The sequence below is a fragment of the Sciurus carolinensis genome, chromosome 2 (assembly GCF_902686445.1).
Source record: "Sciurus carolinensis chromosome 2, mSciCar1.2, whole genome shotgun sequence".
In the NCBI taxonomy this organism is placed as follows: domain Eukaryota; kingdom Metazoa; phylum Chordata; class Mammalia; order Rodentia; family Sciuridae; genus Sciurus; species Sciurus carolinensis.
The window spans coordinates 102,719,467-102,738,389 of NC_062214.1; the positions used below are offsets into that span (position 1 = coordinate 102,719,467).

The following is an 18,923-nucleotide window of genomic DNA, read 5'->3' on the forward strand; positions in this document are numbered from 1 at the left end:
AAGGAAGTCTGGTCCTAAGCCAACATGAGGAAGATTTGGGCCTACTCCTTCTTCTATTTGATGCAGGGTCTCTGGTCTAATTTGTAGGTCCTTGATCTATTTTGAGTTGAGTTTTGTTTGGGTTAAGAGACAGAGGTTTAATTTCATTTTACTGCATATGGATTTCCAGTTTTGCCAGCACCATTTGTTGAAGAGGCTATCTTTTCTCCATTGTATGTCTTTGGCACCTTTGTCTAGTATGAGGTAACTGTATTTAGGTGGGTTTGTCTCTGTGTCTTCTATTCTGTACCATTGACCTACCTGTCTATTCTGGTGCCAATACCATGTCGTTTTTGTTACTATTGCTCTGTAGTATAGTTCAAGGTCTGGTATTGTGATATCTCCTGCTTCACTCTTCCTGCTCAGGATTGCTTTGGCTATTCTGGGTCTCTAATTCCTCCTCATGAATGATTGCTTTTTCTATTTGTATGAAGAATGTCATTGGGATTTTAATAGGAATTGCATTTAATCTGTATAACACTTTTGGTAGTATGGCCATTTTGACTATATTAATTCTGCCTATCCAAGAGTAAGGGAGATCTTTCCATCTTCTGATGTTTTCTAAAAACAGATTTGGAAGACACTAATATGAGAGCTTACATTCATTTATAATGATGATTCTATGGGGAAAAAAATTACTTGGCAAAGGACTGCATCAACTTGGAGAATTCAGGACTATATTATATTTGCATCAGCTATTTAACTTACTTTAAGAAAGAAAACAGGCAGTGTCAGGAATTAGTTTTCTTATCTCCCCTTCCCTCCCCAACCCCTGACTTCAGTAAAGGTAACTGATGACTCCCAGATATATGAAAATAAAGAAACTGAGCAACTGGGTCAAGTTTCTACTATAGAACTTCAGGAGATTTTCACTCCATGTCCTGGATGTCACAGATCTTTACATGAAGTATATAGACTGGGCAACTGGAATTCAAAACTTTACCCGGCCCCAACATATACTATTAAAATATAAGGCGCTACTGAGGGAAGAAATTGCTTGAATATTCTAGGCCATTAGCTATTACTAAATAACACATTAAACACCTTAGAAGACTGGCATTGTACTGAATCTGTAGATTACTTTGAGTAGCATGAACTTTTAACATGAATTTTCCAGTTCATGAATAAAGGATATCTTTCCATTTATTTGTGTCATTTGATTTATCATTAATGTTTTGTGATTTTTTTGTACACAATTTTTTACCTCCTTAAGTTTATTCCTAGGCATTTTAACTTTTGGGGGGATACTTAAATAAAGCTATTTTCCTAATTTCCCTTTAATTAGTTAGTATATAGAAATGCAACTGATTTTTGTGTATTGATTTTGTATCCTCCGACTTCCTATATTTGTTTATTAGTACTTTCCCTACGAACACTTCAGGGTTTCAAGATCCATTGTCTGGAAAGAGGGGCAATTTTACTTCTTCCTTTCCAATTTGGATTTCTTTATTTCCTTCCTTTGTACTGTCCTCCCTCCCTTCCTTTCTCCCTTTCTCTCCTTTCTTTCCTTCCTTCCTTTCTTCTTCCCTCCTCTCTTTCTCATGCCTAACTACTATAGTTAGGATTCCCAGTACTACGTTGACTAGACATGAGAAAATTAGGCATCCTTGCCTTATTCTTGATTTTAAAGGAAAAGCTTTCAGTTCTTCACCCTATGATGTTATAATGCTACCATGGGATTTTCACATATGGTCTTTATTATATTGAGGTATTCCCTTCTATTTCTAGTTTGTTGAGAGTTTTTATCATGAAAGGGTGGTGAATTTTGACAAATGCTTTTTCTATATTGAGACAATCATGTGATTTTTATCCTTTACTCTGTGAATGTAGTAATCATATTAATTGATTTTGATATGTTGAACCATCCTTGCATATCAGTGGGATTTCCTATGTAGTTGTGGTATAATGATCCTTTAATATATTGCTGGATTTGGTGTGCTAGTATTTTGGTGAGGATTTCTGCAACTATATATAAAGAATATTGGTCTTTAGTTTTCCTTTTTAGTGGCATCTCTGGCTTTGGTGTCAGGGTAATGCTAATCTCATAAATGGAGTTTGAAAGTGTGTTCTCCTCTTCTAATTCTTAGAAGAGTGTGAGAAAACTGACCTTAATTCTTCTTTAAATGTTTGGTAGAATTTGCCAAGGAAGTAAATAGTCCAACCAATCTTGAGAAAGAACAAAGCTTGAGGTGTCACATGCCCTGACTTGAAAATCTACTGCCAAACTACAATACTCAAACTGATATAGCACTAGGATAAAGACAGACATATAGAACATAAAAGGAATACTTTTAAGCCTTAAAAAAAGAAAATTCTGCAATGTGTGACAACACAGAGGACATTATGCTATAGGAAATAAGCTAGTCACAGAAAACATATACTGTATGATTTCACTTATATATAGGGTATCAAATTCATAGACCTGAAGAGTGGATTAGTGGGGAAGAGAAAATGGGGAGTTTTAATCAACAGGCATAAGTGCAGTAAAGCAAGATGAATATGCACTAGAAATATGCTGTACAATACCATATCTATAAGGCAACAATAGCATACTGTATACTTAAAATTAGGAGGATAGATCTCATGTTGGTGTTCTTCCCCAATAAAATAAAATGAAAATGTTCTTTTACAATCAAAGGCTTAAAAAGCAAATACTTCTGCGAAAACATAATATCAAGTCTATTATTAGTATTTATAATTATTGTCTTATTTTAGGATCAACTGATTAGTTGTACTCATAATTATGCCTAGCACAGAGCCTAGAAAACAATACATCTCAAAATCATTCAATAATGAATAGGAAAAAAATCTTTCAGAATCTAACTTTTCAGTATTGAAATTCTGAACTCCTAAACATAATATTCACTGCTTTCACTTTAATCAAATGCATACTTCCCATGCATCATCCAAGTACTATGAAATTCATTACAGAAGTCTTCCCTAACAGGCTATAGTATTGAAAGTGAGAAGTTATTCTTTCCTTTCTTAGTTCTTCCTAACTTCACTAATCAGACATGTTATTAGAAGAGACATTCTGAAAACAGTTTAGAATGAAAATGTAACTCACTAATCCATAGTAATCAGGGTTTTTTCCTGAAACTTTTCCACAGATAGCTCTCACTAATGTGTCAGCCATCCAAGACAGTGACCAGTATAATTTTACCTTCCAGTTCTTTCAAAATTCCTGGATGGTGGTCATATCTTATCATTTCTATATATGGATCCTGTAGCTTTGAGAATACTTTGCTAACTTTCTTTATGAGTACCTGAAAACCAGTCAGGGTAAACAAATCATAAACAGATTTAAAGGATAATAAAAAATAAATGTCCCTTGTCATTTACTTAAATGACTATAATATCAATTGCATTAAAAAAAAAATATCCCTACAAGTGAGTATAAACTCATGAAAAATCACCTTTTTCCTGAGAAAGTTTTTCCTCCTGGCGTTGGTGGTGAGGTTTATAAGGTGCTGCCCCCTGACTGAGTCCTTCAGCCACAAAACCATCCAGAAAAGATAAGGAAGCATCTACCTACATAAAAATTCAGTAAAAATTAGAAATTACAAAATTTACTCTAAACAGTCCATTCACATAAATAATTTTAGTACATAATACTAAAAACATTTAAGTAAGAACAGAAGTTTTAATTCTAAAAATGCTACCCAACTCTCTCACTTTCTAAAATACCTATCATCAGATCACCTAGCTATAAGTCAGCTTAAAACACTTGCAATTATTATTAATTTTACTGCACAGAATATATTTTTGAATATCTAATACGTTAGAGCATCATATCAAGTGCTATGATTCAAACCTTCAGAGTTTCAAACCTTCAGAGGACCTGTAACCCACCAGAAGATACACACCTGTTACGAGTTAGAGTAACTGGATTTTTCTCTGCTGGGGGCTAAAATCAATGGTATTGGCAGAGTTGGTGCCTTCTGGATCCCCCAGGGGAGAATCCATTCCTTGTCTCTCTGAGTTTCTCTCTAAACTGCCTGTATTCCTTGGCTTGTGGCCACATCATGCCAATATTTGCTTCTATTATTACTCTGCCTTCTCTGACCCTTGTGAGTATATTATAGCATGACTACCTAGATAGCCTAAGATAACCTCCCTGTCATAAATATTTAACTTTATCATATTACAACATTTAAACACTTAAGGTAAGACATGTAGTCTTCTGTGATTAAAATATGACATCTTTGGGGGCCTTTATTCAGTCTCCCACAGTGAAGAAATGATAAAGATGATGACAGTGAAGGGAAAGGGAGATGAGAAAAAAATGAGAGAAAGAGATAGCACAGATAACCCTAGAATTGCTTCCCCTGACTTAATTTAATGTATAAGTGGCACCTCACATTCTGAATTTGGAGTTTCAATGCAATTCTTAAGAGATGTGGATATGTCATCATTGTTATCTTTATTGGAAGAAAAGGAAAGTGTAGCTACTGCTAATGTACTACTATGAATAGCATATTCATTCATCATTTAATGAACATATCTATAATGCCTAATAAATGCTAAAGTAAGGCCTTTGCTTTTGAGTTGCTATTGAAAAAACATTAAAAATGTTCAAAATTAACCTGATAGGAAAACTTGAGTCAAAACTAGTGGGAACATTGCCCATTCTCTTCTCTTTTTCAATTATATGACAGGTAATACACAAAAATTCAACAAATCTGGCTTCCTTTTAGAAATTTTATGATACACACCAATCTCAGGGAAGGGATGATATAAATTAAGAAGGTGAATAGTAACTGACAATTTGAGATTAAAAGGTGTGGTAGCTAAAAGTAAAGGTGGCTGATCAGGTTCCAAAGCAGTATTTAGAGAGTAGATGGACAAAATGAGTTGAGAACCATTTTTTTTTTAAAACAATCTCAAAGAAAATAGAGTATGACTAAAATTTCAAAGGAGATAAATATAAAGGAAATTCATGAATTACCATATATTAAAGAGGACTGTCACAAAATATAAAGATTTTTTACTGCCATTCTTTAGGAGAGATACTCTGTTCTTCCTAACAATTTAGAATTTGTACTAAATGGAAGTTCTCAAATTCTCTCTTCTACCAATGTGAGAAAACTACAACCTTCACCCTAAATGCTATATATATATATATATATAATATATATATATTATATATATATATTATATATAATATATATATATAATATATATATATTATATATATCACAAATGCAAGAATTACTCTATGTTTAGACAACACAATTTTTAAAAAGATGGAACACAGACGTCTTACCATCATTTCTTCACAACTCTTATCATTGGAAGTAAGCTCTTTCATAAGTTCTACATTCTCATGCAAATATTTTAATTCAAATGCATGCTGTCTCATACAAGTATCCAGAGAGATAGTAAATTCCTGGATTAACCTCTCAACTAAATTAGAAGAATGTGCTTGGGGTGTCAACTTGGTCACAGCAGCAAAACAACCAGGCTTTTGTTTCTGAAGAAATGGAGTCATTCATAAGTAACTTGTGGAGCCTGGTTATAACATCCTCTGGTGTTTCCTTTTCTAAGAGGTAGGAATACTCTCCTAACACCTATGGATAAAACAAAGATTATATACACAGATATCAAGTTATACAGCAATCCACATGCAGAAACCTAAACAAAGTAAATTTAATGTAGAAACTATTGTTTTTTATGTTCAAAATTATACCAAGAATTGTATGCTCAATACAAAAGAACTAGAATGCAATACAAAATGTTTTCCACATGCTTGTCATTAACAATATATAAGCAAAATACTTTTATAACTTAGTTTTCTTCTGAACTTTCAGAGTTAGTTGTCAGTTTTTAAAGTCACTCTTCAGTAAGAATTTAAAACAGTGGTTGTCAAATGCTAATATGCATGAGAGTCACCTGAGATATTTCACAAAATACAGATTTCCAGTCTATCCTCAGATATTCCAATTTAGCATGGTTGTGATGGGGATCGAGGGTATACATTTGGACAAGCACTGGCTGATTCTGATATTAATGATCCACAGAACAGACTTGGAGGAATGCTGATCTACATTACCTATCCCTTTTCTTACATCTAACTTACTCAAGTGACACAGTTCTATGGACCGTAAATGATAATTCAAAGAGTAGGAGATCTTTCTTAAATGGTATTTTGGACTTATTTTTTTGGTACCAGGATTGAACCCAGTGGCACTTTACCACTGAACCACATCCCCGTCCCTTTTTATTTTATTTTGAGACAGGTTCTCACTAAGTTGCTTAGGGCCTCATTAAGTTGCTGAGGCTGGCTTTGAACTTGAGGTCCTCCTGCCTCAGTTACCCAACCCACTAGGATTACAGGCATGTACACCATGTCCAGCACTCCAAATTTTTAAAGAAAAATTAACAATTCTATACATTTTATGTACCTCAATATCGAAACCAAATAGAATAGCAAAAAAGAATAAAGAAAACAACAGAGTAAAATATCTCTTGAACATAGATTCAAAATTCCAACAAGTTCTTAAGGAATCTATACTAAAGAAACTCCTAGAATACTGAGTGCAACCAAATGATCAAAATATGAAAAAGTGTATATACTAGCAACAAACACATGGAAATCAAAATCTAAAATATCATACATTCATATTGCTCTAAAGAAAATGAAATAAGCATAAAAATACGTATAGGAATTATATGCTGTAGGAAGAAATTAGACCGTCTAAATAAATATAGTGACATGCTATGTCAATGGAGAAAACAAAATTAATGGTCACCAAATACATCAATCAATTTTGGAAGGATTATCAGCAAAATAAATAAGACCCATTATTCTGTAATTAATCTCATTCTTAAGAAATTAACATTGAATTTTTTTAGAAGTAAAGTGTCATGCTCTCTGCAATTCAATTTTTTAAAAAATCTTTTTATTTGTTCTTTTTAAGTATACGTGACAGCATAATGTATTTTGACATATCATATACACATGGAATATAACTTCCAATTTTTTGGTTGTATATGATGTATAGTTACTGATTGCATATTCATGTATGAACATAGGAAAGTTATGTTCAACTCATTCTATCTTTTCCATTTCCATTCCCTTCCCTTCTCCCCACTCTCCCCACAAATCTGGTGAACTTCCATTCCCACCCCACCCCCATTGTAAGCCAGCATTGGCATATCAGAGAGAAAATTTGGCCTTTGGTTTTTTGGGATTGGCTTATTTCACTTAGCATGATAGTCTCTAGTTCCATCCACTTACTCTGCAAATGCCATAATTTCATTCTTTTCTTTAAGGCTAAGTAATATCCCATTGTGTATATGTAGCACAGTTTTTTTATCCATTTATCTATTGAAAGGCACCTAGGTTGGTTCCATAGCTTAGCTATTGTGAACTGAGCTTCTATAAACATTGATGTGGTTGTTTCACTGTAGTATGCTGATTTTAATTCCTTTGGTATAAAAAGAGGAGTGGGATAACTGGGTCAAAAGGTGGGTCCATTATCAGTTTTCTGAGGAATCTCCATACTGCTTTCCAGAGTAGTTGTACCAATTTGCAGTCCCACCAGCAACATGAGTGTACCCTTTTTCCCACATCCTCATCAACATTTATTTTTACTTGGTATTCTTGATACTTGCCATTCTGACTGGAGTGAGATGAAATCTCAGTGTAGTTTTTTTTTTTTTTTTTTTTTTTTTTTTTACGTTTACATAGGGTAATGATGTTTATTATATTTTTCCCCTCCCCCCCACCCCTCCCACCCCTCCCACCCCTCCCACCCCTCTTTTCCCTCTACACAGTCCTTCTTTCCTTCATTCTTACTGCTCTCCTTAGCCTAACTCAGTGTAGTTTTTTTGTTTTGATTTGGTTTTAAGTTTTTTTTTTCTCAGTGTTGTTTTAATTTGCATTTCTCTAATGCAACTGAATTTCAAAGGATAAGTAAAACACACTGTATATAGGCAGACAGACCTAAATATAAAAAATAGACACAGATGTAGTAAAGCAAATGTAGTTAAGAATGTTAACTGGGAAGGTAAATTTCAGCTTTCCCACAGATGAGAATGAGATTATAAATCTGTGGGGTTTTTTAAATTTTATTTTATTTTATTTTACTGGTTATTCTTGGATATACATGACAGTAGAATAAGGAAAGAATGACTTTATGACATTTGCCAGTAAATGGATGGATCTGGAGAATATCATGCTAAGCAAAATAAGCCAATCCCAAAAAACCAAAGGTCAAATAAATCTGTTTTTTAAACCACTATATTTGTGGTAACATTGTTTTATAGTTACAGAAAGCTAATATATAAAAGATATGTAAATATTCACATATTCAAACATGGACTCACATGAAAAACATAACATATTGTAAACACAGATATCTCAACATCCACCCATATTTAAAAGACCTGACAAGTAAGATGGCAGAGAGAAAGAACAAACAAGTAAATAGTTGGTAACTTGGGAAAGAAAATGATGTCTGAAGCAATTAGCTTTAGAACAGAATGATTTCTGGAGGAAAAAAATGTTAATATTTGGTTTTTATAAAAATTTATTATGAAATGCACTTTGCTCACCCAACTCATAACCTGAAGAAACTTCTGTGGATAAAATGCATTTTCCATATCCAGTAAAGTAAGATAAGACTGAACTGCATAGAGCCTCAATTGCTGATCTTCTGTTTCATCATCAAAACCTACAAAGAAATTGATACACCATTTTAATTTCCACTAAATTCCCTAATGACTCTGTAATGAAAAACTTTTAATTTTAAAATCTTTACCAACCTTCTGCTAGCAGCCTCAGAAAGTTATTGGGAATATCAGGATGCATTACATCTCCTCCCACTGAAAACACAGCATTCATTGTCTGAATAAACCACGCATTATCAGGAGCATATGTGTCCACAGTGTTAAGAACAAGTATACTTCTAAATGAAATTATCTTTCTATAGCAATCTTTTTTACAAAAAAGGCCCCAGTTCATCTTTATCTTTAACCTCTCTCATAACATGTTCTATAACCCAATTTTTATGTAAAATGTCTGCTCGATAAAAGTCTATTTAATAAACTGCATTTATATCACTTTATCTAGCAGTAGGCTTACACATAATAGGTATCCAATAAATAAATGCAAAATAAATGAAAGAAATGAACCAGCTGATTAGGAACAAATAAATAAAGAAAAATCATATACACTTCAGAGAGGTTAAATGTTGTGGTGTGTCTACCTGAAGAAGTTATTTAACCTCTTTTCTAATATGTTCTTCATCAGTTCTAAAATTCTATCCTGCTGCTGGTCAGTGCTATAGCACTGTCTGGGATAAACTACACTTAAACAATTTCTAAGATAAATTTAATTAGTATTACTCTTTTTTCTCTTAGAATTAAACAACAGATATCTTTAAAGGAATGCAATATCCTCATGACCAATAAAGTTCCTCTTTTTAAAAAAAGATTGGAGAAAAGTAAATTACCAGTGGAGTTTCCAACTACTTTATTGTGACAATTCACAATATAAACAGTATCATAAAAATACATTTCAGGATCCTGACCCTCCACCTTATCCTCTCCTACCCCAAAAAAGGACTTTTACTTAGAAAAGGAAAAGAAGTTGAGTAGGAAGTAAAGTCAAAGATGAGAAGAGACTCATTATCTTGAGAGAGAGAGCAGAGACAGAAAAAAAGAAAAGAAGGGAAAAAAGAGACAGAGAAAAACAAATGAGTGAAAGAACAAACAAACCATGTATGGGCTCCTATGTTTTCCTGCTCAAAATACTAACCAACAAATAAAAGAAACCAGGGAAAAAGCCATTCTCCAAGAAATCTACACAGTTTCCTGTCTATGACAATGAGAGACTTAAGTATCAAGAATGCAAGTTATTGGTGGAACTCCGACCTCAACTTGCAAGTAACCATATATATGCCAATCATTTTAAAGTTAGTGCATAACTAAAGGTATTTTATGACTCACGGTCCAAACAAAGGATATTTCTCAGCCAGCTCAGCTATTTTGCCAACCAAATTGACAATGATATACTCTTCTTTACTCTGATGTAAATATTCAAGCATTTTCTGGACAATAACTGTTACATTCTGTGCATTTGTAATTCTGTAAAGAAGTTCCAGAGTCTATTTAAGGAAGAGAAATAAAAATAGCATTATAAAACTATGCATGATAACACCAATAAATAAAATAATAATAATGTAGATCTATTGTTTGCAATCAGTTAGTAGATGATCAAGAAATACAAATTTTAACTAAAAAATAAAAAAAAAGCTTAATTAAAAATTAGCTGGGTGTGGTGGCACACATCTCAACTCCCAACTTGGAAGGCTGAGGCAGGAGAAGTGCAATTTTGAGACCAGCCTCAGAGACTTGGCATGACTTTGTCTCAAAAATCAAATAACAAAGCCAGGTGCGGTGGTGCACACATGTAATACCAGCCACTCAGGAAGCTGAGGCAGGAGGATCACAAGTTCAAAGTCAGCCTCAGCAAAAGTGAGACAATAAGCAACTCAGTGAGACCCTATTTCTAAATAAAACACAAAATAGGGCTGGGAATGTGGCTCAGTGGTCGAGTGCCCCTAAGTTCAATCCCCTGTACCAAAAATAATACTAATACTACTACTAATAATAATAAAAAAGCTAGGGATGCAACTCAGTGAGCATGTTTGCCTAGCATGCACAAGCATGTTCAATTTCTAGTACTAAGCCCCCCAAAAAAGTAAGATTATTTTCAAAAAGTAAATTGCAATCAATCTCAAAAGGTAAATATTTTCTATTGGGACAATTAAGATATTTCTATCATTTCTATGTGGGAGAACATGTAAAAACTAAAAAGTTAAAAGGTTTATAATATATTTTCTAAAAATGTAACAGCTCCTATGTTAAATGTACATTACTTATGTCTATGGTTGTGTGTGCAGGCACACGTGTGTGTGTGTGTATCTATTTTCTAACTCATTTCTAAATAAGAGTCCAATAATTACATATATTAATAAGAAAACTGTACTTAAGTCAGTTCTGTTCAACTAATCCTATTAGTAGTTAATCACACAAAGAAAACATATGTTCTATATATCTGGTATAGCAGAAGGACTGTGTAATTATTTTTTATTTTGTTGCCCCTGGAGCTTTTTCATTTTTCTATAATGCCTACAAACAGAAATTTGTACATTTGCGAACTTCCCAGATTCATTTAGGCAGGTAACAGGTAACAATTTTCAGAGGATTAAAATATGAATAAATATATGTTACATAAGTTAATATGTACTTAAGTATGTATATGAGGGTAAACTCAATATTTTTATTTCAAAAATGCTTTTTAAAAATAAAAATTCATAATTTTTTAAAATTACAATTGTTAAATGTAATATAGTATCATCCAATAAGCTCTCTTATTTTTATCTCACTACTCTTAAGATATTAAGAGGTTTAGTACATCCTATTTTTTTAACTTTACTAATTTTTAGATCAGAAATAAATTTTGCACTCTTCTTAACTCTTGTATGGAGTTAAATGGCCTTTTCAATGAACAAATGAAGCTACAGAGTGATTTCTTTTGAGAAATTAATTCTCATGAGAATAAATAGAAATATTTATACTGACACCCAACAGGACACTGAAATAATTTACAAAAGGAAAAAGTTGAAACAGAATTAAGTAAATAAATGTTTACTCTCATACATGGAAGTTAAAGAGAAAAAAAAAAAAAGTAATCTCGTGAAAACAGAACAGTCCGATAGAGGAAAGAACCAGAGAAGGGTAAGGGGAGGTATTGGGGAAAAAAAATGATGAAATCATGCTATATTCATGTATGATTAGGTCATAATGAATACTACTATTATATATAACTATTACATACCAAAAAAAATTTTTAAAAAATAGAACTAAGTACATAATTATATCTTTTCTTCCAAGAAGCTCAAATCATTTTGATATCTTAATTCTTTCAATATTCCTATCTAAGTTAATTCACTAACTCATTTTACATATGTAAAAGAAAATAATGGGAAAATATTAACCACCATAAATTATAACATATAACAGGAGTACATCTTATACTGTACCAATAAGTCCTAGGACTAGAATTCATGTCTCTATTGGTACAATGCTTAAGTCAAAAAGATATTAATGAAGCCATACAGATAACTAGAACTAACCTCTTCAATCCATTAATTTAAAAACATTCCTACAGATATTGATGATACTTTTTTTAAAATGTTACTTAAACTTTAGAATTAAATATATGCAAAAATTTAAAATACACAAACACACACTACCAGGCACTTTAATCCCTCTACAGAATACTGACAAAAAGTTTTAAAACTTTAATACTTCAAGTGCATTATTCAAAATACCAGTTTACCTCTCTTTTAATAATGGGATCAGGATGGTCTAAGCATTCAATTATTGTCATCTGGTGTTGAAGAGCCAGAGTAGGATCCTGTTGGATAACATAGGTAAGAGCCTTCAGTCCTAGAAACAAAAAGTACATTATATGAAGTGACTTGAAACAAGTATCCAGAAAATTTCAAAAGTTCTCTATAACTTCATCAAAGAATCCACTGACTTACCTAAATATTTAAGATTTATTTTAGGTGAGGAGAACAAATTTTCCAATGCACTTGGCAGCCTTCTCAAGTAATTCTGACTTAGGATAAATAGAATAGACTGTATGCACACATTCAAACAGAATAGCTAGAGAAAGAAAATATAAAAATGGAAGATATCATATTAAGGTACAATACATGAACATAATTGTATAGAGTTTGTACCTTAAAAAACTAACTGGAAGATCAGTTCTAATCAAAAAATCTTTTTTATAGAAAATTTTCAAGGAAACTACCTTTACTATTTCCAGGCTTACATAGTTATTAGGACTAAGTTATCACAGTACAATTTAAAGAAAATTACATTACTAATGATAAGAATGATATGTTCATTCATGCAACAAATATTTACTGACCACCTCCTATGTGCCAGACATGGTATTAGTATTATGAATACAGCAGTGAACAAAACAGAGAAGAAAAATCCCTATCCTTAAGGAGTTCACATTCTAACAGGCACTTAAGCAATATGTTCATGATTGCTGTGTAAACAGATCTTTCCAACTCTCCTTGACTGCTTTAAAATAATTTATTCTCAGGTAGTTTCTACCACATACACAGAAAATGCATCTGTAGTTTATTTAAATATGATCATTTGAGGGTGTTCTAACATTTTTACAAAGACAGGATCACTATTTTAAATTCTTCAAGTTACTTTAAAATTAACCTCACATATACGGAACAGTCTAGTATACAACTTGATGCTGTTGAAATTTAATTTTCCAATACAGTCAACAATCTGAAAACTACAATGATCAAAGTGGACACTAAAATGTTTTCAAATTCTTTTAAATGTGAATTGAGGATTTGGAGTTTTGCCATGGTAGAGTAGGATCAATGAGACAGCATTAAGTCCTTTAGGTCCTATGGAATCATAGTATCAGAAATGAGATACAGTGAATGCACAGAATCAGATAACTTAAAAACAGTTGTACTACAAACTGAAGTATATCAAGTGTCAACAGAACTACTCCTTATTTACAAAAGCTTAAAGCATAACAATCAGACACTTTCTTCATGTATAAGACACATTCTGAGTATTCAACTTGCTACATTTTACGCTATCAATTAATTATCAATTAATGCACAACTTTAGAAAAAATATTATATAATCTATTCCACAGAGAGGAGAAAAATGAGGATTTGAATTACTTTTTATCAAGGATTCTAACTGTACCATGAATACTATATAGTAAGTTAAATGAACTTAAAGATGTTTTACATATTTGGAGGATATGCTTTTCGAATGTCTTACTCTGCACTGTGGAGGAAAAAAAGAGATGACTGATTTTGTGAACTAACTAAATAACCAAAGAGAACTTTGACCCACTAACTACCTAAGGAAGGAATGGGCAAACTTCTGCAATCCAGCCTTCAATCCATTTTATAAGCCTATGAATTAAAAATGATTTACATATTTTAAAAAATTATATAAAAGAAAATCCAAAATATGCAATAGAAACCCATGTGACCTGCCTAAAATATTTACTGTCCTTGCCTCCTGTGTTTAAAAAAAAAAAACAAAAAAAACTGTCAAACTCTGAACTGTCATGGCAACCCTAAGATTAAAAATGATGATGCTCTGTTTTCCATTATAACTAACAAATTTTTCTTTGCAGTAACCTGCCACTGAGAACTCTCCTGGTATCAAATTTGTTTTACTAACTAAAACTTGTCATTACCTACCAAAAATATATACTCATATATAGATGCTCATAAGGTTTCTGGAATGCTAGGAAAAATTAACAGTTCAAAATTACAGTTATTATTAGTCTCCTGAGGCATAATTGGGCAGAAAATCAATTCAATGGACTTTTAAATTATTTTCCCACCTAGAGCTAAGTCCCTTTGTTCTCTAACTAAAAAAAAAAATCTTAGTATAGTTCATAATTGAAAGAGCCGCTACTTGCTATCTCCTCTTTGCAGTGGTTAAAAATGAGCGCGCTTCTAAGAATTTCTATACTTAAAAACATAGCATGGGCTAGGGAGATAGCTCAGTTGGTAGAGTGCTTGCCTTGCAAGCTCAAAGTCCTGGGTTCGATCCCCCCAGTACCGCAAAAAAAAAAAAAACATAGCATGGAACTTCGTTTACTCTTCAGTAGCAACCCAGGTCTTAATTCAATAATAAGTAAAATTTACTAAATTAAAACTAATGTCCTAATATTCATGACACTAATTTTATCAATGATATTTGGGTTGGATTATACTCAAAGAAAATTTGAAGTTTTTCTGACACCTTATCCTTCAGACTGGACTTCACTTTCACTTTAAATCTCTATCTACTAATACCATTCCTGCAGGGGAAGTGAGGAACTGCCCAAGATGGGTGGAAGTCCAAGTTCTCCACTCTGCCTCCTTTAATACTTGGAGAGGGAGATACTCCTTGTCATTGCTGGGGAGGGTGGTTATCTGCTGATATCCCCTGCCTATGAGAGGGAGAGGTACCTCGTTATTGCTCCTACAAGGACTCCACTAACACTGTGAGGGGTAAAAGCCCTGACTCCACCAGGATTCTTTTAACACAACTCCAGCAGAAAGAGTACTTCATTAATCCTCACTCCCAAGTGGATATGAAATTCAGCCTTCCCACACTGCTTCCACTGAACAGGCATGAGAGTGAGGACTTCTTGACTGACAGGAATAAAATTCCAGCTTCCTTCTAGGGCTCCTCTACCACTACCCTAGTGGGGAGAGTGAGAGGTTGGGATAGCTCATTTTACCTGGTGAGACTCCATTTGACCTTTGCTGGTGGGTAGTCACTTTTTTTCTGTGTAATGCTTAGGCTAGAATAGAACATTTATTGTCTGAAAGTTTTCTGTCTTGCTGATTTTGTCCTTTTCTTCCTGGTCATTGGGGTTTTTTCCATGCCTGCTGGCATTTTCAGATTGCTAGTTCTCCAGTACCCAGTAGAGGTATATGAGGCTAAAAGAAAACCCAGGGTACTAAACACTGTGTCATTCCTTGTGACTCAGGTCCCCAACCAGCTTGACATCTTTTTCTCCACCTTCCTGAGTCATATTTTCTTACATTATTAATATCTGGGTTTTTAGGTAAAGTCAGTGGGAAAAAAAGGGGGGGGAAGTACTTAATATCTACTTCTGATGGCTCTGTCCCTTATATTCCATTTTGTATATTTCTCCCAATTTACAAGTTTACTAAAAATGTCATTCTCACCTTAGTATCACTCGCTCCAAAATTTCTCATAGCTCCAATTTATAAGTCCAAATTTATTTGGCTGCCATGAGAGGAACTTCACAATGTAGCCTCCCCACCATGATCATCATTCAGAATGGTAAATACTGTTCTCTGAAACTGTTTTAAACACCCCCAGTTCCATACCTTCTCTCAAGTCCTTCTGCCTAGAAGCCTCTTCAACTCTCTCTTCTGCCTACCTAAATCCTACCGTCTTTCAGGATCCTACCACACCTACTAATCCTCGTCCTTGCCCTCAAGCCCACAGTGATCTCTATCACCTCTGAACTGCTATCATAGTTATTCCCTATACCATTTCTTCACATTCTGCCTAATACTGGTATATACTTTCATGAATAAGATATCTTTTCCATTATACTATAAATTCCTTAAAAAAAAAAAAACTACAGCTTATACTTGTTCATATCTCTTATACCACCTTATACAATGCCTGGCACACAGCAGATACCCAATAAATGTCTTTGATGTACTTTATTTCTTGACACTAAGGTAAGTTAGAATAATGGATCTTCCATAAAAATATGGTTTAGAAAGTACTGAGACTGAAACCCAATTAGGTAAGTAATTAACTTTCTCTTCCTCTAAATAAAGCATATTACTCATCGATTAACACAGTCCCAAATACTGGAATATGCTGGTCAATGAGACAGACGCGATCCCTGCCTTATGAAACTTATAATTTAAAAATCACATTCTTAAACAATACTTAAATTAGATTATTCTCAAGAATACTCTACCAATGATACAATCAATGTAAGCTATAAACTGTATCAACACAAATACTGGGGAAAGCATAACAATGAAAAGCAAAAAAGGAACAACAGAAACTCTAAGGTCTTGGTGGGAAGGTTAAACACTGAACCAACAGCCTATAAATATAAAAATTGTTGGTGATGCATCAAGCAACAGTAACAAAAGGGTCCTAATGGAGAACCTTAAAAAATATTTCCTCAGGTATACAGTATTCTCCAAGGCAAAAGAACAGGTAAGAGTAGTTATCTCCAGGAAGGGGATCTGGGTGGTGGATGATAAGGTTAGGAGAAAGACTTACTGTTCATTGTATACCCTTTTGTATCTTTTGAATTTTGAACCATGTGCATATATTACCTATTCAAAAAATAAAAAAATTAAAGCTGAAATGTCAATTATAAATTTTAAAAAAACTTTCTGCCAAAAAAAAAAAAAAAAGCAAATTCTAAACTAATTTTTAAACAGAATGCTTTTTTTTTTTTTTTTTTCTGTGGTGCTGGGAATTGAACCCAGGGCCTGTGCATGCGAGGCAAGCACTCTATCAACTGAGCTATATCTCCAGCCCTAAACAGAACTCTTTAAGTCTTTAAAACCTTTATCCTGGGGCACCGATTACATCACATACAAAACACTTTCATTTACTTCAGCGGCTGGAAAGATACTGACCCTCTGTTGAACCTTCTGACAGTTCTTGGTTGAACCATCTGCCTTAGTAAGGGTCATCCTCATCTGTGTCGCCTTATTCTTACTGCATAAGCAGAAACCTAGATAGTAAGGGTCATCCTCATCTGTGTCCCCTTATTCTTAATGCATAAGCAGAAACCTAGATAATGTCATCAATTCACTACAACATGTACTCATTAAGAAGAGGGCTGTGTCTACCTTATTCTTCCTTTATCTCCCACATGTAACACAGAGGAAGACATTAAATCCAACAACTCTTTCCTCAATATGCACCTTATTTAAAAGAAACATCAAGTTTTTATTTCACAGGTCTTCAATAAATACAGGTTGAACAAATCAATAAAGCACTCTTATTGCCTTAATTACTATTTGTACATACAAAATATAAATCTTTCCTTCAAAATTTACTATTCCATCCAAGTGCAGTGGTTCAGGCCTATAATCCCAGCTATTAGGGAGACTGGGGCAGAAGGATCTCAAGTTTGAGATCAACCTGGCCAACTTAGCAAGATCCTGCCTCAAAATAAAAAAATAAAAAGGACAGGAAATGTAGTTCAGTAGTAAAGTACCCCTAGGTTCAATACCCAGTACCAGGAAAAAAAAGAAAAAAAAAAAAAATACACACACATACACACATATATATATTGCTATTCTAATTCATTATCATGTTCATTATTTTTCTGAACTAGTCTCATACATTTAATCCTTTATCCTTATAGTATTTGTCAAATACTTTTTATGTCATAGTTTTCTATCGAACTAGTAAGCTAGTTCAATTTCTACCCTCTGGTCTACTCTACATAGTTCTTAAAGATCCAGGTTACCACTGTCTGAAAGAAAAGTAATGCTGCTAATCTCCTACTTCATGGTACAGTGGGTCCTCTGTATCCACAGGTTCCACATCTGTGAGTTCTACATCTACAGATTCAACCGGCTGCAGATCAAAAACATTTGAAAATAAAAATCTCAATCTGTACTGAACATGTAAGGTTTTTTTTGCCATTATTCCCCGAACAATATAGTATAACAACTATTTACATAGCATTTACATTCCATTAGGTATTATAAGTAATCTAGAGATGATTACATGGGAGTATGTGCATAAGTTACCTACAAACACTATGCCATTTTATATAAGGGACTTGAGCATCCAGGAGTTTGGTTGGGGTTAGCACTGGGGGATGATTTGATGGTGAGGGTGTGGGGCACAAGGGTGGGCAATCCTGGAACCAATTCCTCCTAGATACAGAGAAACAATTTTACTTTACCGGGTTAAGAACATATTCTCATTTGAGATATATCTCTCAGTGCCTCTTCTACTGATCTCCTCCAAAGCATACAAAGTTTAAACAGTTTTACTTCCATCTTCTAAATTCTACAAGAATCTAAATTTCTTCACTAATCTTTCACTGACTGCTCAAAAAAGAATAGTTTCAGGAAAAAAAAAATAGTTCCTCTCTCTGCTGAAAGGTTTTTGGTTACTCTCTCAGTTGTCTATCCTTCTCTCCCAACTTACTGTATCACTAAATTATCTTTTGAAATAATATAAAACATTTTACTGTCTCATCACACAAATAACATTATTACTCTATGTATTTTTATCTATATCCTATTCAACCTTCAGATGTCTTCTTAAGCATC

General features: G+C 33.4%; 1 protein-coding gene across 1 annotated transcript in view; it reads right to left on the reverse strand.

Annotated features, from left to right (window-relative positions):
- Positions 1-18,923, reverse strand: part of Ap4e1 (adaptor related protein complex 4 subunit epsilon 1) — a 65,612-nt gene that overhangs the window by 24,910 nt on the left and 21,779 nt on the right. The window contains 9 exon segments of the mRNA XM_047541076.1: positions 3,456-3,570; positions 5,306-5,494; positions 5,496-5,609; positions 8,599-8,717; positions 8,809-8,921; positions 10,012-10,151; positions 12,392-12,501; positions 12,600-12,627; positions 12,629-12,723. Of these exon segments, the coding sequence (XP_047397032.1) occupies positions 3,456-3,570; positions 5,306-5,494; positions 5,496-5,609; positions 8,599-8,717; positions 8,809-8,921; positions 10,012-10,151; positions 12,392-12,501; positions 12,600-12,627; positions 12,629-12,723 (1,023 nt within the window).